We start from the raw sequence: 23278 nt of genomic DNA, 5'->3' as shown, positions 1-23278 counted from the left end.
TGTAGTCAACCAGTGCCTTGTCTCACCCAGGGGACAATTTACAGGCCACCCAGATAACAATGGACTGTTACTGACTCTACTTTAATTCACTATTCATTGACATCATACTACAGTCAAAAGAAAATGGGGATGGGTGGGAAGAAGATATTTTCTAATCCTTATGCATCCAACAATTAAACACAAATATTCTACTTGATTTGGTGTGGTGTTCATATTTTTTTTATATTAAATTGTCTGCATGTATCATTACCTGTACTAAATGAGTAATAATCGAAAACATTTTACCATTTAACAGTCCATCCCAAAAGCTTTTGAGTCACAGGTGCGAACATGGCCCTAAGCATCATTTTCAGTAGATTTTAGAACTACAATATGGATTATCACAAGTTAATTGGACTTTGGCTTCGACCAGTGGCTGAATTTGTAGACTGAATAAAGGGTGTTCTGAAGCACTTACACAAAATAAATAACATGCCCACAAAAGGAAAGTCTTTGATTTCTGACTGACAGCAATATTACTGACAGGCATTGGTAGAACATCATTAGAAAATAACTTCATTGTCATGAACAGTACATGACGTCAGCTTCAAGTATTTGAGACAATGTGTTCCTTTCAGTAATCTTGCAATGTGTCTCTTGCAAACAATGAAACAATTGGAAAGAACTAGCCAATCGGCAAGAAGCAAATATGATAATGCCCACGCTGGCCATGGGTTATATAGACCCCCTCAACCACTTCAGGCTGCTGATCCAACAAGCAAATGTAGCAGGACCTGGAGCCATCCCACAGATGACATCGTTTACCTTGTCAGTTTCCTGAAGGTGGCTAAAGGCTTTGATCATGTGGACAAGGCATCCAATCTCGGATCAGAAGGTCCGTGGTTGAATCCCATCACTTAACTCAGAAAACGTATGGCTACATTACAAACATGCATGGGGGGAGGGAGAGGAGATACTGAAAACTTAATCTGCCCAGGAATCCAAACACTCACCTTAAGCAATCCTCAGATTGAAAAAATAACACCAAAACATAGTAATATATTTGATTTATCGAGAACCTCCATGGAATTCCTGCATTCTTTGTCTATATACACTGTACAATTGGGTGGTTTCAACTTCGTGCATTACAAGGCTTTCGCACACATACAATTTTTGGTAAATCTGACTCGGGGCAACTAAAAAACGCTTCATTTATATGCCAATAACTTCAGTGACTTAATGTACAGAATGCCAATACAAAAGGCTTTTAACAATAATTTATAAAACCAGATGGAAAATTACATTCATTTCCATTTTCAAATGATTTGATTGTTAGAATCATTTGTCTTACCAGAAAATAGCACCAGATAAATAGAATGGAAGTCCATTTAGGCAATACTATTTTTTAATTGGTCTACAGATCCATCAAACTTAAAAAGCAAGATCATGCAAACAAACATATCATAGAAGGCAACATATTCAGAAAAAACCCATTAAAAGACAAAAAGGAATTTATAATTTTTATATCTAATCCCAAACTAATTATATTCTACACACAAAAATCTGTAAACCAAGAAATAAAAAAGCCTGGCCTTGAATTACAACAGGACACCTTTTACTTCATAATTCTGCAGCATATGATTATTTATACCCGGTCACTGGCTCATAAAGGGAGGTAATACTGCACATGATATCTGATATTCCATATTATTCAATGATTCTTAAGCATGTGAAGAGGGCTGCAATTCATGTTCAAGACCACCTCAACTAAAATTATGTATACTTTAAAATTGCATCCATTATTCTGACAGGACCTCTTTTACATTGTAGCAAATATTAGGCAACTGGTGATCCTGCATGATTTCCTAGAGCTGTGTTTTACCACGTTTTGCTTGCTTCATGTTTATTTCTCATGATTTAGAGGACCTGTTTTCAACCTATGCTCAAGTGAATACATACTGAAATGCCAACCTCCAACTGAGGCAGAAGGAATATCAAGATAATCTAAGGGGGTCTGAAATTAATCATTTTCTAAAAGAATTACCTGGTAGTAATCAACTTTAGCATGATTGACTGTGCTGTTTGGACAAAAAAATATCCTCTTTAGGCATGTATTCTATCACCCAAACTCTTATCTGTAAACCATAACCCTCCCATCCTGAACAAAAAATTGCTATTATTACTTGATTATTACAAAGTTGTGTCTGTGACAATGCCTGTAGTTGAAATGTACTGCTGTGTTTTATTGAAAGTGAGATTATTTCACCACCACCCCCCACCCCTCATCAGGTGTATGGATGTATGGATCTTTATATATTGTCCAAGAAACTCGAGGGAAAGGGAGTCAGGTTATCACTTCACAAGGAGTTTAGTACCAAGTTGTCATTTGATGTCAAATGTCAAATATAGTCACAATGTTGAAGTCTAAGATATCATATTATTAATTTAATATGGACAGTCTTTCCTTTCAACTTGAGTCCAATGAACCTCATCAATCTCTTGAAAACATATTCACCCTTTGTCTTGTCATATTTTAACCTTGCAACTTGAAATCATAGGGACATAATATAAATATGTCAAGTTAACCAGAAGCAGAGTGACCACAGTGAAATATAACCGCAGTGATAATGATTTTTCTGGGACCACAAAATAACATAGTAAGGATATATGAAGTTCATGAAGTTTCAGTGTGTTGGTCTTGACCCGAACACAGCTTACAGCAGAGGTGGAAGTTAGCCAGGAATGTCTGCTAGCCCCAACAGTGATGACAAAACGTTTGAAATTGTAACTGCCCTTAGGATACCTTTAACATTAACAAAACTGGTCTGGGTTGGCAAGAGCCACAGAAACATACGATGTATAAGATTTGTGCTGATGGAAAATATCTTGGGCACTTATTGCTGTAATGAAAACCATCTGCACAAGTAACAAGGTGATAAGAACAGAAAAGAATAAATAACTGGAATTCCAACAAATTCAAACAACTCATGACACTCTTATTGCGTTGTCTTCAATCCCTCCAAGAGCGTGTGATCAAGCTTAGCCTTGACCTTCGTTTCAAGCTCTGAGATGAGATTGGTGATGTTGGCATCTGCTTCTGCCTCCATCACCTCCTCCAGCTCCAACTTCTCCTGAGCATCTTCAACATCCTGTTTGCCTGGAGCATGTGCCTGGGCAATATGTTCCTCGGCTGCATTGACTGTATCAAACATAGCATTACACACACTACACAAGTAAATACCCGTAGCCACATTGTCAGTCTCAGTCATCTGAGTGGCAGCTTCGAGGGAATTGAGGTCCACGATGCTGCGTTGTCCATCGCCCATCTCTACAACGATGGTGTCAACGAGCTGGGTGAGGTTTGGCTGCGACACCGCCACATGAACTTGCTGGAGGGAGGCACTGTCTACCTGCACCTGCTGAATCTGCTGTGGGTCAAGCTGCAGCTGCGTCAACTCCTGATACTCCTGCTTCGGCACCATCATCGTCTGTGGCCCTGATGCCGCAACGGCCTTGGCCACACCCGACTTGCGCTTCTGCCATGACTGATCTCCACGGCACTTTGGTCGATGTGTTTTCAGAGTGGCGCTACAGGAGAACGGTTTCTTGCAGCCATCGCAGATGTACTTACTCTCACCTGTATGGAGGACCATATGGTTCTTGAGGATTTGCTTGAACTTAAAGGCTTTGTCACAACAGTCACACTTAAAGGGGCGGTCTGTTGTATGTACATAGATTCTATGCTTGAGTAACATGCTCCTGAAACTGAAGCCCTTGTTGCACTCTTCACACCGATGTGGTTTTGCTCCTGTGTGTTTATTTAGATGGTCCATGTACTTGTCTTTGCTATAATACCGGGAGTCGCAGTACGGACATATGTGTTTGTAGTTCCGCTCACTCATCACCTTGTGAGTCTCTATATGCTCTTTCAAAATGGCAGCTTTACTAAAGCGCTGGCCGCACACATTACACAGGTGCTTTCTCTCCCCGCTGTGTCGCTCCATGTGAGCTGTGAGGTATCGCCAGTGACTGAATGTCTTGCCGCAGACCAAACAAGTACAGGACTTGGTCTTCAGATGTACGGCTTGCATATGTGTTTTCATGTCTGTTGTGGCAGAAAAAGATTTCTTGCAGAGATCACACCACTTTCTTTCCTCCAAATGAGTGCGCTTATGCAGCCTCATCTCACCGGGTTCGTTTGTTTCAAAGTCACACTTCCTACAGTACAAAACATCAGGGTTTTTCTTCGTGCTCATGTTATGGGCGTAACTCTTGTGCCAGTTGAGTGATCGCTGTTTGTCACATGTGTGACCACACAGATCACATACAAATGTCCCCTTTCTGTTGCGTGGTCCATGAACATTGTCGAGGTGAGTAGTCCGATGGCGAGCTTTCTTAAACACTATTTCACACACGTCACATCGGAGGACATCGTAAGCCTGATGATGGTTGATGTAGTGATCTGTGAGTTCGGCAAACTCCTGTGCCTCCCAGCCACAGCTGCTGCACTTGTTCCCCAGTTCCTCCCCATCATGCTGATACACCTGCCCGTCAGCCAGTGCAAGAGGCCCATGCTTCATTATCAGGTGATGCGTCATGTGTTTCTGGCGAGTGAACGCCTTCTCACAGATGTCACATCTCAAGTGATCTGTGATGTTATGTACTTCTATCATATGATCTGTCAGTTGAGAAAAGGACTCGGCTAGGAATGAACAATCCATGCAGGGTTGAGGCTTGAAAGCCTCCTCCAGAAACATGTTGTCAAACGAGTCCATCTTCCTCCTTCCTCGTCCTCTTCCTCTGCCCCTTCCCCTCCCTCGAGTCCTCACTGGGATCATATAATCAGGATCAATCACCTCTGTCTTGATGGAATTCAATAGCATGTCAAGAGGTGATTCCTCTGCCTTGCTTTCTTTCTGTCCTCGAGGTAGTCCAGCAAATCTGACAACAGGCATGGCAGCAATGTGAGTCTCAACTGGAGCAGGGATAGTTTTGAATTTCTTCCTCGGACTTTCTTCCCCTGGCTCAACCTCATCTTCCCCATTGCTCTTGTGTCTCTCTACCAATACATAATCTGGATCATTATCATCCATATCTTCTTCATCAAAGTGTTCCTCTATTCCCTGCTCCTCCTCCTCTTCTTCCTCCTCCTCCTCTTCTTCTTCCCTCTCAATCTCTTCAAGTCTTGGCCTTTTGGGAGGACGTCCTCTTCCCCTCTTTGGCGGACGACCTCTACCTCTCTTCTTTCCTCTTCCTGGAGGTCGACCTCTACCTAAGCCACTGCTTCGAGGAGGTCTACCCCGACCTCTTGTTCTTTGTGGGGGACTTGGTACATCATCCATATCGTCATCACTGGAGTCCACCACAGCCTGTTTCCTTCCAGTGTGCAGTTCAGTGAAGTTTACTTTCACTCCCCTTGTGGAGTATTTTCTTTCAGGCGTGACAGGAATGGATTTTTTCTTTCTGGGAGAAGGTGTTACTATCTTACTCTCCTCACTCTTGGTGGGCGTCAGATTAGTGACTTCTTTCTTTAGAGTTGGTGTATTCTCTATAGGTGTCAACTCAGCAATAATGATGTCCTCTCCATGTCCACTATCCTCCTTGACGTCTGGACTTTCTTTATTAACATCATCCTTACTGCCCTGGTCATCAAATATCTTCTCCTGCAACTCCACACCAGCAGCAGTCTCTGAGGAAGGAATATTGGTTGGAATTTCTATCGTAGAATGATCGGTCTCTCCTTCTCCTGCTGTATTCTCTTTCACATCTTTCAATGATGTCAAGTTTTCGCTGATCTCATCAGTCAAAACCTTAGTATCAATCTCACTACTTTCCACAGCTGGCATTTCAATGACTGTGGTTTCAGTGCTTTCAAAGTCTGGTTGAAAGATGTTATCGGACAGTTGAACACTCGGGTGTTGTGTCGTCCCTTCGACAACCAGCTCAGCAGAAGCAGCCTCCATTAAAGAATCTGCAAAGTTCTGTCCCATCTGCAAATCACTGACAGAGGCCTGGGGTATTGACTCCACTGAAACCTGAGGCAAGGTGATGATGTTGTTTGGATCGGAAGCTATGATGACAGACCTTTGCAGAATGTCCTCTGTAAGAATAGGCTCTCCTTGAATTGTGTCGAATGTATTTGGGTTGACATGTTCTTCCGCCGAGATGTGAAGCTCCCCGCTGCCTATGTCTTCCATCGTGGGCTGATGGACGGTAGCTGGTATGGGAGCCTGTATCTGAGCAACACCAGACACGGCGTCCACCACCATCTGCAGCGGTTGACCTTGCGGTGCCAGGACTGAGGTTGTGGTGGTTTCCGGAGGAGGAAGAATGATCTCCCCAGGTACCATCACTGGCGCTTCATCTGCTGCTTCGCTCGGGGAGTCACCTGAAATTAATAGTACACATTGATTGAGTCAGGATCAGATGGCACACTATAGGCAGATAGCAGCATCACACCATCAGATTTCACACAGGGTACTAGGTCACATACTGATGATGACAGGGGGTTATCCGGACCAGAGGTTGATATTCAGCCCCAAGTCTGCAGCAAATGTCAGTATGTGCGGTGAAATGTGGATTAACAAGATTATTGATCGTATATAGCAACTGCCAGTAATAATTCCCAAATTGGAATTACGAATTTCCCAATTCATGTTATATAGTAGTGACTAATGTTCTGGAATTGTAGAAGTGACATGTATTTCACTGTCCAATTTGAGCAAATTAACAATTTTTGGGGAATCGTGAATAAATTCCTGGATTCCACACTAAGTGAACTTGGAAGACAACTTGGAAAAAAAATAATTCTTAAAAGTTCTTGTGTTCTTAAGTTCAGCAGTATTCTAACACTGCAACCTTAGTTCATGTAAAACTAGTAATCTAAAGCCTTGTCCTGTTTATTGGCCTGTTATCAATGAAATACAAGTCACCTTTGCAGAGGCTTAACATTAGTTGGAAGAAAATAACATGACTTAGAAACTTCCCAATTCCAATTTGTGAATTGTTACTAACATTTGCTGCATTCCAGGGGTGAATATCATCCTCTAAGGAGATCTAGATCAATCCCTTGATGAAGTTAATAAATGTCACTTTAACTTAAGTGTTTGTAGTTTCTCCAAGGAAAAAATAACTATTGAGTATTTCTGGTGCAACTTGTAGGAGTATTGCCTGCATACTGTGTCTGTAGCCATACTACTTTCTTGTTTTATAGCATTCCAAATACCGATATTAATTTGACATTATGCAATCTCACTGACAACATGTACAATGTAACTAAGCATTTAATTAGACAAAAACCCTTTTTATACGGCATAGAGTAAAAAAGTACATATAATTACAAATCAATGAATATGAATGATTTGACTAAATACTGAACATCTAAATCAGACTCACAAGCTGCGAAGTGTAGCGGGGGTTCGTAGTCTTCAATCTCAGACTCGGCTTCCTCCAGTTCACGCAGTCTCCGCGTCTCATATTCCTACAACACCAATTGATCCATGACACAGATCATAAACACTTCACACCAGCAACAATACAGAAAGGTGTTATACAGTAAGAGAAAAGCCACAAGTCTTTCTACCTCACCTGACTTAGGAGGAAGAAGGGCAGCCATGTTCAAAATCAGATCAGAATTCTGTGAGTACTCATGTCAGGCACCATAACATTTAGACAAAGTTTGAACTCCATGTACCTCATAGTCATAGTTTCAGAGGTAATGTCTCAAATGTAAAAGCTAAAGACAAATGAACAAAGCTCCACAACATAAATTCATCTGGTGAGCTAGAAATTTAACTTTTGTAATTTAAATCTAATCACCCCTCAATCATGAAGTTACAACATTAGGGTTTATGACAAGCATCCCATGACCATGTTGCCTTTCATGATTTCCAACACTGTTGCAAAAGACTCGTGAGATGGAGACAGTTAAAATTTAACATTGCAGTACAGGGTGTGATTTCCATTTGACAAGACTTCACTGGTCCAGGTAAAAATGGGCTGGTGCAGCCTAAGTTTATAAGCAGACTGCAGTGTTTCAAACTAAGAGCAACATCAATCACTGTTTAAATCATGTGCTGTCTGACAAAGGTGACAATAGTGTTGCTAGAGTGCCCACCTCCTTGAGTTCCTTTAGCAGACGCTTAGCCTTGACGAGTGATATGAGGTCGCCGCTCATGACGTAGACAGGTTCCATGGTGCCGGGCGACCAGCTCCAGTTGATGCCAGTGTTCTTGGCCACATCGTCCAGCACGTCCTCCACGCTGGTGCTGGCAGCCAGTGACGTGATGATCTTCTTGGAGATGATGGCCGTCACCTTGTCAAAAGCCTGCAACACAAACACTCCATCTTTACACAACAAGATACAAACACTGGGATGTAATGATCCCAGGCAAGTCAGCAATATTCTGTACAGCCATATGACAGCAGTCTGTAAATGACCAAGTCTGGACCAGACAAACCAGTGGTTAATATGATGAGCAATGTATGTGATACGATGACACACAATCAACAAAGTCACCAAGTCTGTCAACCTGATCAAATTTAGTCTCCTCTTACAACAACCTATTCTTTACCGTTACCCCACTTGGTTGACCTAATCTATTTTTCTCGAATTTTACAAGCATATTTACTAGGTACCAACCTAACTTGGAATCACCAAAAAAGCAACCAGTTAACAGTGCAATGTTAGAGTGGAAGTATATTTGTTCTTTAACGCCAAACTAGGCAATATTCCAGCCATCTTCCAGAGGCAAGGGAGTTAACAGACTACAAAAGTCCAGTTTCCACCCTTGCCGAACTAGGCTGGTATTATGGAGTTACAGTTTGGCTGGACTAACGAGTCTCTGCATAGTCCAATTAAAATCGTTCAACAAAATCGAAATCCGGTTTGTGAACTGTCATGCAGATTTCCATTGATTGCAGGATTTGTAAAGCATGTGCACTGCCAACTCGTTGTCAACAGATATTTTCCTAATCTTTTCATGTTTTTAATAAAGGTACTTTATTTGATTTGAGGCATTTCGCAATGTAAGACCTGTTTTATCACAATAAAGATCTTGATTGTTTGAAGCAAATGCAAGTGATACGAGAGGTGGAACCTGATTGGTCCATAGGAGAGGCATCGAAGGGACATAACTCATAATAGCCACTGGTGGCGCTACAATCGAGCCCAGGAATTCTAGCTTAGTTCGGCAAGGGTGGAAACAAGACTTTTAAAGACAGTTTACTCTGAAGATGTATTCCAGCTATATGATGGCAGCCTGTAAACAATTGAGTCTGGACCAAATGATCCAGTGATTGATATTGTGGGCAACTCTGTCGGGGTCATTGACATGCCATGAACCAAGTCAAATAGTCTGACACCAAAGCCACTTAAACACCTCTAACAACCAATATAGGTTGCTGGGGACCACTTCTATCCCATAATCCCCACAGGGTGCAGTGTCAAACAACCTACAGACAACAAACTATAAACCTTACCCCCATATCATCATCTGATGACTCAGCAAGGGCAAGCATTGCCTTCTCCCTGGATGAGATGGTCATGCGGCCTCGTGCAGCTTTTGGGACGGGTGGGGGTTCGTAAACAGGAAGTGCTGGTTCCTCCTCCTCTATCATCACTACTTGTGGCTCAGTGTCAGCACCAACCGTCGTCTCCACCACCTTCCTTTCTGATTTGCGGGGTCGTCCCCGCCCCCGGGGGCTAGGGGTGGGGGGCGCTGTTGCCTGAATGTCGCTGCAGGTCTTTAGATGGGTCTCAAATACCTCCTTGCCATGGATCAGCTCAGAACACTCGGGGCAGTGGTAGTGTGTGAAGGCTCGGTTTGAGCGGCGATCTCGACAGTTGCTGTTGCAGCTCACGATAATGAAGTCTGTGAAGCAAGAGGTACACTGAGATTGCCTGTTTATGTCTTGTTTGTTTGTTGTTTAACGTCGCACTCAGCAATATTCCAGCTATATTGAGTCTGGACCTGACAATCCAGTGATTGATACAAGCATCAACACGCAATAGGGATACGATGACGTACATCGACCAAGTCAGCGAGCCTGACCACCCAATCCTGTTAGCCACCTCTTACAACAAGCAGAGTCGACCTTTTTAAGGTAAGCATGGGTTGCTGAAGACCCCGGATCTTCACAAGTTGCCTGTCTATGTGGGATAAAAACCATGAAAAAGGTCCTTGTCATAACACCAATGTTAAAATATGGTAGAAACTAACAGTTTCAGTCCACTAGTTCTTGTAATGATAACATATAGCAAAACCCTTAAAGATGGCAAATTTCAAATAATCCTTATGATACCTTAAATATTGGGAAGTTTGGCAATGAATACAGGACTTTTGCCAATTTCTAATGCTGTGAAAGCTAAAGCAGTCGGGAGTTCCTTGAATCAAATACCATAGGAAAACACTGTCTGTTTCACCCAGGAGCACTACAATCTTGTGATGCAGCCTTACAACTTGAACATTTCCTTTTGCATGTGCGAAATAAGCCCCTCACCAGTAGTCCTTAGCTACTTTCTGGCTATAGGATGTAAAATCTAGGTATCCCAACAGGCTAGCTTAATTTTTTTATCTAGTGACCTATTATAAATAAACCTTCCTCTTCATCTCAAACAAAAATGTTCACATGAAAAATAACACCAATTTCTAAAAACAACAATAGTTCTTGTTTTCCAGCTTACACAAGTTCTACAAGTGACAGAAACCTGTTGATGCTCACTCAGACTGTAGTTCAAACCTTGGTCAAACTTGAAATAAGTTTTCTCTTTCTGCTACAAGAATGCTCCCTGTATTTCATTGTGTAAAAAAACTAGTTTACGTCAATCCAAAACTGGATTTTGTAAACGATGAGTAGACCTCTCCGAGAAAAAACACATGCGTTCATGTGCTGCACCAAGTGAGTCATATGTCGCATGACCTCATAACAGTGATACATATCTAACTTACAAAAAGGGAAAAGTTATTCACTGCAAAAGAGTTCATGTATACCTGATGCCTGCATTAACTCAGTATGAATGTAAGTAACTGCAGACTTGACAGAATGAGTGAGTGAGTTAAAATTTAACGTCGCATCAGCATTATTTCAGCCATATAGCTGCCTCAGAGCGCGTCTAGATAAATCCTTGTAATCTATCATTTTTCTCCAAATGTTTGATAATCCATCGATGAGCAAGGGGAGATAACTAAAACAAGAGCTGCCAACACATTTCATCTACAACTGCTATCATCATGAAATAACTGGTTCAGTGGTTGGCTTTTCAACCGGTAAATTGAGTCGTGTTACCTTTGTACTCCACACGGCCCTTCCAGTGGACCTGGAAGTGGTCCCGGAGCTCCCTAGCCAGACCTGGCTTGTACTTAGTCTTGGAGCATAGCGGGCAGTGGTATCGCCTATCGCAGCATGTGTCCAAGTTGCACCTCTGTACTGGCAGGTCAGCCATGGACTTCACAATAGAATGGTGCAGCTGCAACAAAAAGTTTTCTCGGTCATGACAGGACACGGAGAACAATGAAGTTCAATTTTAATCTATTTATACAACACCTAGTTCCAACCAGGCTGCTCTCAGGCACTAATCCATTATTATTACCCCTTTCAACATGTTCAATGGATCACTCGATTTTCTTTCTCTGCTCCCTCAAATATACCATCCATGTTACCATGTGAGGCCCTAAAAGGTTACAGTTGCATAATCATCTCATCCTACTGGGTACCCATTCACTGCTGGGCATATTTTGAAGGAAGTCAATTGCCTTAGGAGACACCACATTTACTATGTGCTTCAGTGTGGGGCGGAACCAAAGTCCTCGACACTTTCAGGAGTCAAGCTTCATAAAGACGGTCGGTCACCCATCCAATTACTCTCCACGACCAATATTGCTTAACTTCACCTGATGTCTTCTTGTAAGGGTGTCATAGCAAATTCTCATTTACATTTGGTAGTGAAATTATTTTTGCATATTCAAAATATATTTACTCCCTTGGGTCCAGTCTGTTGAGTAATTTTACACCTTCAAGTCAACCCTACAATAATTCTGCTCCAAATGCTGTTTTCTCCTGTTCTGTATACATGTCGGTGCGCTGCCCTAAGTGTGTTGTATAAATTCACAACAGTGATATACATGTCTAATCAACAATAAGCGAGACACAGTGCCTTTTTATGCATCATTCTCTACAGCTGAGTTCAGGCATGTGTGATTCCTGCATTTGATCGGTAAATAAACATGAAGTTGAAAAGGATACATTGGCAAAATACATAGAGTTTTGTTATACTATTGGGGTTTTAAATTTTTTCACATGTATATGCACACAAGCAACTCAATATTAATTGGGTAAAATGATTTATCATATAACGGGTAGGTTTCTTGGCAGGATAAAGCCAACGGATAAAAACAATATCTGTTGGGTCATATAGATAGAGATGCAAATATCAAAGGTCAAGTAGGGACGACTTTCAGTGTTTATAGACAAACATGGCGTCGCCCTTGTCATTCGGCGATCGAGTCAGAATAAACCATCGGGAATCTGGATAAACTACAGGGATAATTGCTATCATTATCAAAAGAACAGTCTAATATACTGAAAATCAGTGTCTAACTGGGATGCAGCTTGGCCTAGCCAAGCGGGATCAGTAGCCACATCTGTGCATGTAGACCTCTGCGGCTTGGAACCTTTTCCACAAATTAAAATAGTTGGATTTGGCCGAAATATGTTCGAATTGTTACCTTGTTTTGTTTTGTCACTGTGTGTACATCTGACTGCACTTCTTAACGTTATGACAGGACAGGCCGACTGTCAACAACGTCTGACCATGGCCGTGACGTCTCATAGACTAGGGTTAGAGTGGCTTCCCTTTGACAAAGGGCAGTTACTCTAGCGGACAGAATGATCGATTGCCACAAAATGCAAGTAAAAACAATTGTTGTTTTGCGTATATGTTGTTTCGCCACTGTATAAGAAACAGATTTCAGTTGGAACTATATTGGCTACTGTCAGTGTCACTGTCCGACTGACACATCATTTACCCTGTGACGTAAATAAATTTTATTGCATGCATTCCAGGAAAATTAGCAATGGCTCGCTAAATACAATGTTTATTCCTAATACAGGAATTTACCATCCCCAAACACACAAGCGTGATAACCTCTCTATATATTTGTATATTGCGCAAAGATGCAGGTGTTCTGGAGCTCTTCTCATCCAATAGGATACCTCACTGAATCTGTTGAACGCTCCATAAAAAGGAGTCTCATTTGTGAATTTAAAAAACCAACATGGAGTTCCAAATGCAAAAAAATTAAGCCACGCAATGATATTGGTGTGGGTATATTTTACATCCCGTTGTTTCTGAGTGTCCTGGAGTCCACTCACAAAAGGATGTACCATCAAAGGTATGTATGTGAGCTCTGAGCGAGCTTTCTTTACTCTGATCAAGATTTCATATGTAGATTGTAAAGAAATAAAGCTGCCATTTGATTGGTTCAAGGACAAACATATCCTGTATTTAGATTCGTCTGTCACCTGCCGTGTCGTAAGATGTTCACGAAGAGACGTATCGTATCAATGTAAAACACCTGATTTTAATGAGACTATCATAAAGTTCATTCTTACACAACTGAACCACTTAGGTGAGACAGTAGACAAACATGTTTCTGGCACACACCTTCTTAGCTGGCGGTGTTTCTCTCACTGGTGGGACTTTCTTTGGCACTCGTTTGGACTTGGGTCTGGAAGCTGGTGACGAGGAAACCTGTCTCGCCTCCTCGCGGCACCGCCACAGGTGGGCCATCATGGGCCCCAGCTCCGTGGAGTTCTTGGTTGTGCATAGAGGACAGTGGTAGTGTTTGCCCAGTGCATCAGGACACACCTTTGTGCACAGCGGGATCTCGTGACCTGGCAACAACAAGAGAACACTGACAGACATTAATATGACCTGCTCAGAGGATGGATTCAGCAAATGTTAGAAAATTCCCACATTTGAATTTAGAATTTCCTTATTTAAATTAATATTAATGGTCAAAACAGATGTCATAGCTCTGTAGAGGTGACGATTTTACGAACAACAGAACCATTAGTTTTAGAGCTCAGTTTTCCAATATTCACATTATTCACAAAATACTGAATGGTAAATAGGTTATTCTCCAGAAACAAATCCTATCCCCATTGAACATACGTTCAACTTCTTGAATAATTTCAGAGTAGATTTTCAAGCATAAAGTAATCAATGATTTTTTATTGAAAAAACTACTTTTTCTAAATCTGAGACTTTCTGCATTGATTTTGGAGACTATTGACTTGATAGGACACACAAGAATGAGAAACTTTGTCTGGATAAATGGATGACCTTAGAACACCTAAGATGGTTGTTCAGCCACATATGACTGTAGATCTAACAACTCAGATAATACCCTTACCATCAAACACTATCTTGCCAGGCTGTTTGAAATCAGGTGCTTGTACAACAGTAACGTCTTTTCCCTGAATAAAGAAACATTATCAATAGTTGCCTCTTGTAACTACTATCTGATGGTGACACACAATATATACCGTATTCGACGTAATAAGCGCCCCGCTCTAATAAGCGCCCACGGCGATATTTGCTAATATATTGGCAAGTGAACAATCCAAATTAGCACTTCTTCCTAGTGTAATTGATCAATGTACACAAGACTTTCTTATTCGCGTAAAATATTCAGTCGTGTGTTACATGCATTCTTAATTATGGGCAATTAAATTTTGGAAAAATGTATCTGTCGCATACAAACATTTCAGTGTGTCAGCATAAACCACGAAATTTATCTTTCAACTCTCTTTTTTCCACCAAAATAATATTCTAATAAGAGCCCCCTATTTCTAATTTTGAGAGCGCCCTGGGCGCTTATTACGTCAAATACGGTGTAAACATTACATGATGCTTCTAGTGATATTATCTCTATTCAAGAAATGAGTATCATTTTGCTTGGAAAAACTTTCAGGCAATTATCTAGGATTCCAAACTAAGTAGCCTTTGTGGGCAATATGGGGTCAAATGTTATCTTGCTCACAACTGGGATTGACAGTAAACCATGGGGACATACCACTTTCTCTAGATGTGACTGCAGATGCCGGGAGAAGGCTGCTCTCTTGGAGATCTGTTTCAGGCATAGGGGGCAGTGGTAGTGGCCGGCGGGGACCCCCTCCATACACTCGCGAAAACACTTCACGATCATCATGCCTGAAACAAAGCAGGTAACACTACAAGAACATGTTCAATCTGGTATTCTATCTCTACTTGGTGTTGTTTAGTAAAAAAATATTATTAAGGCAACCTTTTGTTGATAAACATCCCAATATGTTACAAAATGTCACAAATGATGAGCCATGTTCGTGGAGTTAATGTTTAATGGAGAAAATTGTTCTGCAATATATTTTTGTGAGAAATGCCGAAAGCGGTTTTGAGGCACAGGTGGCCCAGTCCTCTCAGGCACCGCAATTCAGTGTGCAGAGTTTCATCCATACCAGAAACCTATGACCATGGGTTTGAATCCCTGCTTCTCCCTGATTATGTTTCTTGGTTTGTCAGCACTGTCCCCACTCTCATAACTGTCACCAAAGTGGTAAACATCAATGACCTGCATCACTTGGGGCTTATCTTCCACATCCATAGGATGCAGCTAACATAGTGTTCTAAACTATGTTAAATCCATCTCACTCGTTCAAGTATTCCTAGCTAGGATACAGGGTTTCAGATCGGTTCATTTTCAAAGACACTGACTTATTGTCATCCAAAATGTGCAAAAGAATTTTCCAAATTTAGTCATGATAAATAAGAGTATCCTATCAAAAGCTGATGAAATGATGAAACTGTCCTATTGCCATGTTACTCCAGCAGAATGCCTGGGATACTGGTGCTGGTATTCACTCTGAATGTAGATATTGACAGAGCTCTCATTTTTATACATTTTACATTCTACAACAGAGGTGGACATCTGCTCACATTGGTTTTTTTAAGCATCTTCTGGACGAAACAAACAACAGAGCTCAGATCAATGAGCTCATTCATAATGATGAAAGCAAATTCGAAAATGCATTATCATCATTTTTATTCCTAAACATTGGTTCTAAACCAACTTGACAGATGACTGTAATCAGCGTTAGAAATTGGCACAAGACCTGTAGTCCTTACCAAACTGCCCAATAGTAAAGGTATCCTAAGGACTAGTAGAAATTGGCCCATTTTAAGGGTTTTGCTATATGTTATCATTATAAGGACAAGTGGACAAAAACTGTTAGTTTCTAACCCTGCTGTAATTCTTCCTGTCCAGGTCCAATAAATTCCATTATAGCTAAAATGGATAGAATTATCATAAAACCGCCCACATGTTATCAGAAATGAGCGGGACCCTATAACTTGATAATGCCCTCATATTGCTTGACGACGGGCCATTATCACGTCCGTTGTTAGGTGATGTCATAGGGATAGGTGACGTCACGTTTAATGGTAACGTCATCTGGTTTGTTCTATGACATTTCCATATTTGTAAAAGTGGGTCAGTGACATTCAAATTGATTGCAGTAAATGTTTCAAAACCGATATTGTTGTTTCTTTTTATTTGATAACAAATTCCATCCACTTTGGCTATAGTAACGGTAACGCTATTTTTCAGGGCATTATCATTTGCAGAAGCCCTCGGTCTTTTCAACTACCCTCCTTCGTCGGCAGTTAATGAATGACCTTGAGCTTCGGCAAATGATAATGCCCTGAAAAATAGCGTTACCCTTATAATATTGACTGATTATCTCTGGCACTATGGGATGTACCTACCATCATAGTGTACAGCATGCATGAAGTGCATCAGGTTGAGGTGGTCCCGCACCCTGGCTGGCTGCGTGGGCTTGTAGTGATCAATGTTGCAGAATGGACAGTGCACCTTCCCACACATACAGCCCGCTTCCTCACAGCGCATCAACACAAACTCCTCACTCGCCTTCACAAATGTTGAGTGCATTATTATATTCTGGAAAATGAAAGAATATTTGGTGAAGTTTCACATGACAATTCAGTTTCAGTGTCTGAAATTGAGCCTCGAAGTCCTCGTCATAACCCAATAAAAATAATAATTAAAAAAATAATACAAATTTAGTATGTTTATAACCACTGAACCATAACAAAACTTAACAAAAGTTCTTTGTTATTAGCCAAGATATTGAGTGAAGAGATACATGGATTGAATCCAGTGTTTTGTGTGGGTTTCATCTGAATTAAGCAGACACTGATAATAGACTATTAGTCACTTCCAAACACGGTTTGGTATTACATATATGCTTACTCACTGCTGTTACATCATTATACTTCACAAACATGACAGGCACTGAAAACTGCACAGTTCGTTCGTTCGTTTGTTGTTTAACATGTTTAACGCCGCACTCAGCAATATTCCAGCTATATGATGGCGGTCTGTAAATAATCAAGTCAGGACCAGACAATCCTGTGATTGACATCATGATCATCAATCCACGCATCGATCCCGTTAGTGCACAGAAGCACAGTTATTTCATAAGTCAAAATTAAGCAAGTCTTGCAAGGTTTAGTTCTGTTATGACATCACATAGCTCATTGTGACCAAAAATATTTGGCGTCACAGTCAGATATATAGAAAAGTAATAAATACAAGGCTCTCTAACTAAAACATGAAACACACTGACACTCTTAGTCAATTATTATTGTGTGTTGAACCAAAACTCTGCATTTTGTAAAACTGTACCATGTAGCCTAATGCTTAGTGCCTACAGACAATGATTGATAAAGAAGTTGTTTTCTCTTAATACAGCTTCCACAGTGAAAATCTGTCGTTTCAATCAGACTAACCGTATTTGACGTAATAAGCGCCCAGGGCGCTCTCAAAATTAAAAATAGGGGGCTCTTATTAGAATATAACTTTGGTAAGAAAAAAAACAGTTGAAAGATCGTAAATTTCGTGATTTATGCTGACAGCCTGAAATGATACAAAAGAAAAGTCTGTGCGTATTAAACACGACATATATATTTTCCACAATTTAATTGCCCATACTTAAGGGTGCACAACACACATGAGTGTGTATTATACACAAATAAATAAGTCTTGTGTACATTGATCAATCGGAGGGGTGCTAACTGGGATTCTTCAATAGCCAGTATATTAGACAATATCGTCCTGGGCGCTTATCACGTCATATATGGTACATATTTTCAAAATTGACCAAACGAAATGTTGAATATGTTATATTGGTATTGCGGCAAACCTCGTGAACCCTAATTTTTCAGCTATGATGAGACTTGAGTGGATGTCAACTTGCAGAACATAATTTGCTTCCACCTCCTTAAAGTTTTTCTTTTAAGACTGGTCTTCGAAAGTTCAAACATTAATTTGACAAAAAAAAATTAAATTTTACTTGAATCATCAGAGTTTGTGACCATGCCAGTCTTCATCTATTTGTTTTAGTCCTAGGTCTAGGACTGTCAAAACATTTTCATTTCGTCATATGCACTATTAGCTTATGAGAATTAATGGCTTGATACCTCCAACACCACCCTGTCTGATGGTTATATTTTTTTAAATAAAGACTGCTGCACACCCTGATTGAGTGACAAGATTTATGAGAACATCTCGCCTGTTCGAACTTGTAGATAACTCGTGTCATCTAATTTGCTGGGCAGAAATGAGTGTAATGCACTGTGAATAAACGTGTTAGTGTAATAGATGTAACCGAAATGACACACGCTTGAAAAAAACAAATAAACACGAAACAAAACAGAAACCAAAGTTGAATCATTGGCCCTTGCAGACGTGCAGGAAGACGTCTGACATTGAATTAGGCGATTTTGCGTGGGAATATTTGTCAGAATTCCAACAAAATGTCTTCCAGGAGGGGTTTCCTTTATTTGCCTTAAACTTCATAAGTTAAAACTACGATTCCAAAAAAATTCCACACACATACACCATGTTTATTGAGTACATATGTGGTAACAGTTGTTGGGAATATAGTTTGGAAAATGGGTGTTTTTACCGGATAAATGCATATACTAAATCGGCAACAGGTCTACCACGTAGAAAAAGATAATAATAACTCTGTTTACCAACTTAGGTACCACTTCGGGATCTTCTTCCGTCATTTTGTATTCGCTGTGTTCAAATTACTAAACGCTCAATCAACAGAAGTCTATCTCTTTATGTTGTTCAATGTTCCAAGATGGCGTCCTTCAAACAGTCTCAAAATGTCGTGACGTCATCATTGCGCTCATTTATACGAAACTGGGTCTAGTGGAATTGTTCAACCATAGTTATCTCCCTTAGACCGCACAGTTGCTCGACTATCTTCGTTTGTCGTCTTGCTTGTGGCCGAGACCATATTGGTGCACCGGATTGACTGCTTGTAGTGAAAAGAAAATACAAACTCATAGTCAATATCTGAACACGAGTGCTAACATTTCTGATACACGATGTGAAGTAAACATATTCATTGTCACAAATTTAAGTGACCTTTCAGTACATATACAATGTATAATCTGAACAAAAACAGTATTGGATCATAAAAAAATTTGGGGATATTTTTTGTGTTCTCATTCTTCACTACTGAAAGATATCCTCCAAAATGCTCATGATCCCAAGCTTAACATTGTGATCGGCACACACACACACACACACACACAAATGCATGTAATTCATTGTTTATGTTTTCCGTAAAAGCGTCTTGCACATGTTTTTTTCGCTGTCTGTTTTAATACACCACTTAACTGTTGCGTCAATGATCACTGTATAATGGCATAGATTATAACAAGGTAAACATGACAAATCCACTTATAAAAGAACACAGCCCCGGCCGGAGTAGCTGCCTCCTCTCTACACGTTCCTCGTTGATGCACATTATAAATTGTTAAGTAAGATAAAATAAATGTAACTTATGTAGTTTAGGCGCTTGCTTGTGTGCCTTTGTTTTGACATAAGGTAAAAAAAACCACTAATATGCACAGATTGCTGTGTTTTTATGTCGCATTTAGCAAAGTCCAGCTCCAGGACGACGGTCTGTAAATTATCGAGTCTGGACTAGACAACCCAGTGATTGACACCGTGATCATCGATCCGTGCAATTGAGATACGATGTCATGAAATCAATCAAAATAATGATGTCAATCACTGAATTGTCTGGTCTAGACTCGATTATTTACAGATCGTCGTGAAAGAGCTGGAAGAATATAATGCAGCACGAGTGTGGCATTAAAAAACAAACAAACAATAAAGAGATTGACTATCTGATTCACGCCAGACGATTACATTTCCAACAATACGTCTTGTCATCGCACTTCTTCAAAATAATCAGTTAAAATACAGATACATGTATAAATACAGGCAGATTTAGTTTCACCGACAAGCTATGGTTTCTTAGGTTATTTTTTGGAATCGGAGAGTGTATAGTCTGTGTTGAATGGTATGATAGGATTTGACTGTTGTTAAATCGGCAAATATTAACCGTTGATTGGAATTGTAGAAATTGGTGAGTTAACAGAAAAACGAACACCTTTATAGATAAAGGGGTGACTATTGGTCTGGAAATCACAATTGCGATAACTATTGATATTGATAGAAACTATTGCAATAACTATTGATATTGCAAGCAACTATTGCGATAAATATCGACAGTTTGCAGTGTATCATTTTAGAGTTGAATTAAAACTTGGAACTGAGGTTTCCTTTGAATGTGATAACCATAACAACAAATAAAAAGAAAAGTTTGAGATATGACTGATTTGTTTTTCCTTTACCCTAATAATTTGAGGAAAAGAAACTCCCACATTACCATGTGTAAAATACTACCACTCATGATCAAAAGAAAAACAAATTTGAACAGCATTGCATGTATTTTATTGATATGGTAAATACAATCGAAACTATCGATATTCTTAACTGAAATCGATACTATAGATCGGAAACTGATTTATCAATCGATTTATTGACTTTTCTTACCAATAGCAATATATCGATATTTCGACTGATCGTGACACCCCTAATGGATAACAGCGTCTGGTTTATTGCATCAGCTTAGGTTTAACGCCGCTTCGAGCAGTAGTCAATGACATCCCGGCGTGTTAGCTTACTAAGAAGCGATGCAGGATACGAGCACGGGCTGTCAAACTTAGAAACATGATCATGGCAAACCGGGATTCGAACTCATGATTATAGAATACTGGCACGGTTAGGGGGCGCAACTCTGGGCCATGTGAGAAGGGGTGGCCAGAGACAGTGTGGTTTCCGAACTGACCGAATAAAGCAGCTAGTCGTATGTTTGTTTGTTGATTAACGCCGCATTCAGCTATATTCCAGCCACATGACGGCGGTCAGTAAATAATCGAGTCAGGGCCAGACAATCCAGTGATTGACATCATGAGCATCGATCCACGCAATTGGGATATGATGACACGCATCAACCAAGTCAGCGTGCCTGACTGCCTGATCTCGTTAGAAGTCTATTACTAAGAACATTGGTTGTTGAAGGCCAATTCCAACTCGGATCTTCACGGGTTCTCCATAGTCTGATAGTCTGTAAATAATCGAGTCTGGACCAGACAATCCAGTGATTGCCATCATGAGCATCGGTCCACGCAATTGGGATACGACACACATGAACCAAGTCAGCGTGCCTGACCACCCGATCCCATAAGTCGCCTCTAACGACCTGTTCTACCCCGGATCTTCACGGTTTAGTAAGACTACTGCATCGGCAGGAGCAAACGTTCGTTTTCATAGCAATGAATACTCAGTTTTAATTATTTCAAACCAATATATTTGTTGGTTTTACAAAGAATACAGCATGTTTAGGTGTTATTACTGTGTCGACAATGAGGATGTTTCAGACATTTCTGTTGCACTCTCCACACAAGTGTTTCAAGTAATTGTGACGCTGCACGCATTTACCTCACAGCTTTCTTCACCCCAGCCCTTTTACTATTGTCTCTTTGATAGCCCAAGCCGGCCAATGTTCAACGGCAATGATTGGATCTTATACATTTAAAATCGGTTGCCATTTTCTTTTCGGAAGTAAGGATATATCCTGTTCCGAGTTCTTGTGTTTCCGTATCTCATCATGAGAGATTGTGGGGATATTCATGACTACTTAAAGTTAGTTAACCATGTAGTGTTGTACACATGGATGAGTTCTAGTTTATTATGATAAGAAATAGGATGTATTGTGTAGTTGTTAGAATCATTGGTCATTAAACATTGGCCTAAGTAAGTGACTGTGAATGTCTGACTTTTTGATATGATCAACTGATGAATTTGGGTAAGTGCGGCTGTAATCATGAGCGTTGTGTGTACCTTGTAGTTTTAAACATCGAGATCTACATACGTTTTTATTCATTATGCATTCTATATCCCATGTATCATGTAATTGTTTTTATTCACACATTCCTCACGTTACTGGCAGTAAGTAATGTAAGTTATGTTTATATTAAAAATGCAAAGAGTAATTGTGAGTTTTACAGTACATATTTATTAGATTATATTTTACATTTGTGTTATTTCATTGTTTTGGGGCTGATACTGGGGCTGGAACGAGTCCACATAAACTACCCGGGTACCCAACCCCCTATTACCGACCCTACCCGGGTACCCAACCCCATATTACCCGACCCTACCCGGGTACCCACTGTAGGTCGCAAGAGTTGGGAACACAGTGTCTAATTGGGTATAGTTTAAGTGCAGCCCTGGCAAAAACTGTTTAGATACATGTATGAAACCCGAGACCATATAATAGATATATGGCCTTTTATGAAAAGATCAGATCATGCGTACACTGAAGTTGACTGAAGCTTTATCTTTACTTAAACATATACAAGTCAAAAGGAAGGTGTGTATCGTCAGAAAGAAATGCGAACATTAGCGACTTGTAGTGTAACCACTGAGCTTTAGTAAGTTTTCGTCATTAAGCAATATGTCACGTGACTAACCACGGGTCCGGGTAGTTACCCGTCCCAGCCCAAGCTGATATACATAGTTTGGATATTGCTATTGAGAATAAACATTCACCAGACTTGACGCTGTTACACAAACATGAATAATTGTTTTAAATGCCCAGGATTACAACAGAACACATTTTTGATGAAATGTTCATTTGAAATTGATTGAATCATTTCTGTTGTTTGAAGGGTTTTGTTCAGCTTTACCGGTCGCCAATCATGACATTCCCCCAGACGCCATACACTGTCATCGGCAGCCGGATGAAACAGCCAACATTAGGTATATGACTGAGTTGTCTCCCTTCATATTACAGCCTCCACGTGGTC

General features: G+C 40.4%; 1 protein-coding gene across 1 annotated transcript; it reads right to left on the bottom strand.

The window, feature by feature from the left end:
- Positions 1 to 1068: 1068 nt before the first annotated feature.
- On the bottom strand, positions 1069 to 19188 carry LOC139471856 (uncharacterized). Its single transcript, XM_071254355.1, has 10 exons — positions 19076 to 19188; positions 16784 to 16976; positions 15057 to 15193; positions 14394 to 14457; positions 13643 to 13872; positions 11266 to 11446; positions 9460 to 9851; positions 8096 to 8305; positions 7375 to 7459; positions 1069 to 6367 (listed from the first exon to the last, which is right to left on the bottom strand). Exons 1-10 carry the CDS (start codon positions 19109 to 19111, stop codon positions 2976 to 2978), a joined length of 4920 nt encoding a protein of 1639 aa, XP_071110456.1. The 5' UTR covers positions 19112 to 19188; the 3' UTR covers positions 1069 to 2975.
- Positions 19189 to 23278: the final 4090 nt, after the last annotated feature.

This window comes from Haliotis cracherodii, unplaced genomic scaffold (genome assembly GCF_022045235.1).
Source record: "Haliotis cracherodii isolate W230 unplaced genomic scaffold, xgHalCrac1.p SCAF_23, whole genome shotgun sequence".
In the NCBI taxonomy this organism is placed as follows: Eukaryota; Metazoa; Mollusca; class Gastropoda; order Lepetellida; family Haliotidae; genus Haliotis; species Haliotis cracherodii.
Note: the sequence above shows the minus strand (reverse complement) of the source record. Positions and strands in the feature narration are given on the sequence as shown.

Bases quoted from the DNA above. Each gene is read 5' to 3' on its own strand.
- LOC139471856 (XM_071254355.1), bottom strand. From the start codon at position 19,111: ATGACGGAAGAAGATCCCGAAGTGGTACCTAAGTTG. The intron at 16,977-19,075 runs GTAAACAGAGTT...TTCATTTTCCAG, and splicing joins CCGAAGTGGTACCTAAGTTG to AATATAATAATGCACTCAAC. The intron at 9,852-11,265 runs GTAACACGACTC...CTTGCTTCACAG, and splicing joins GGGCCGTGTGGAGTACAAAG to ACTTCATTATCGTGAGCTGC.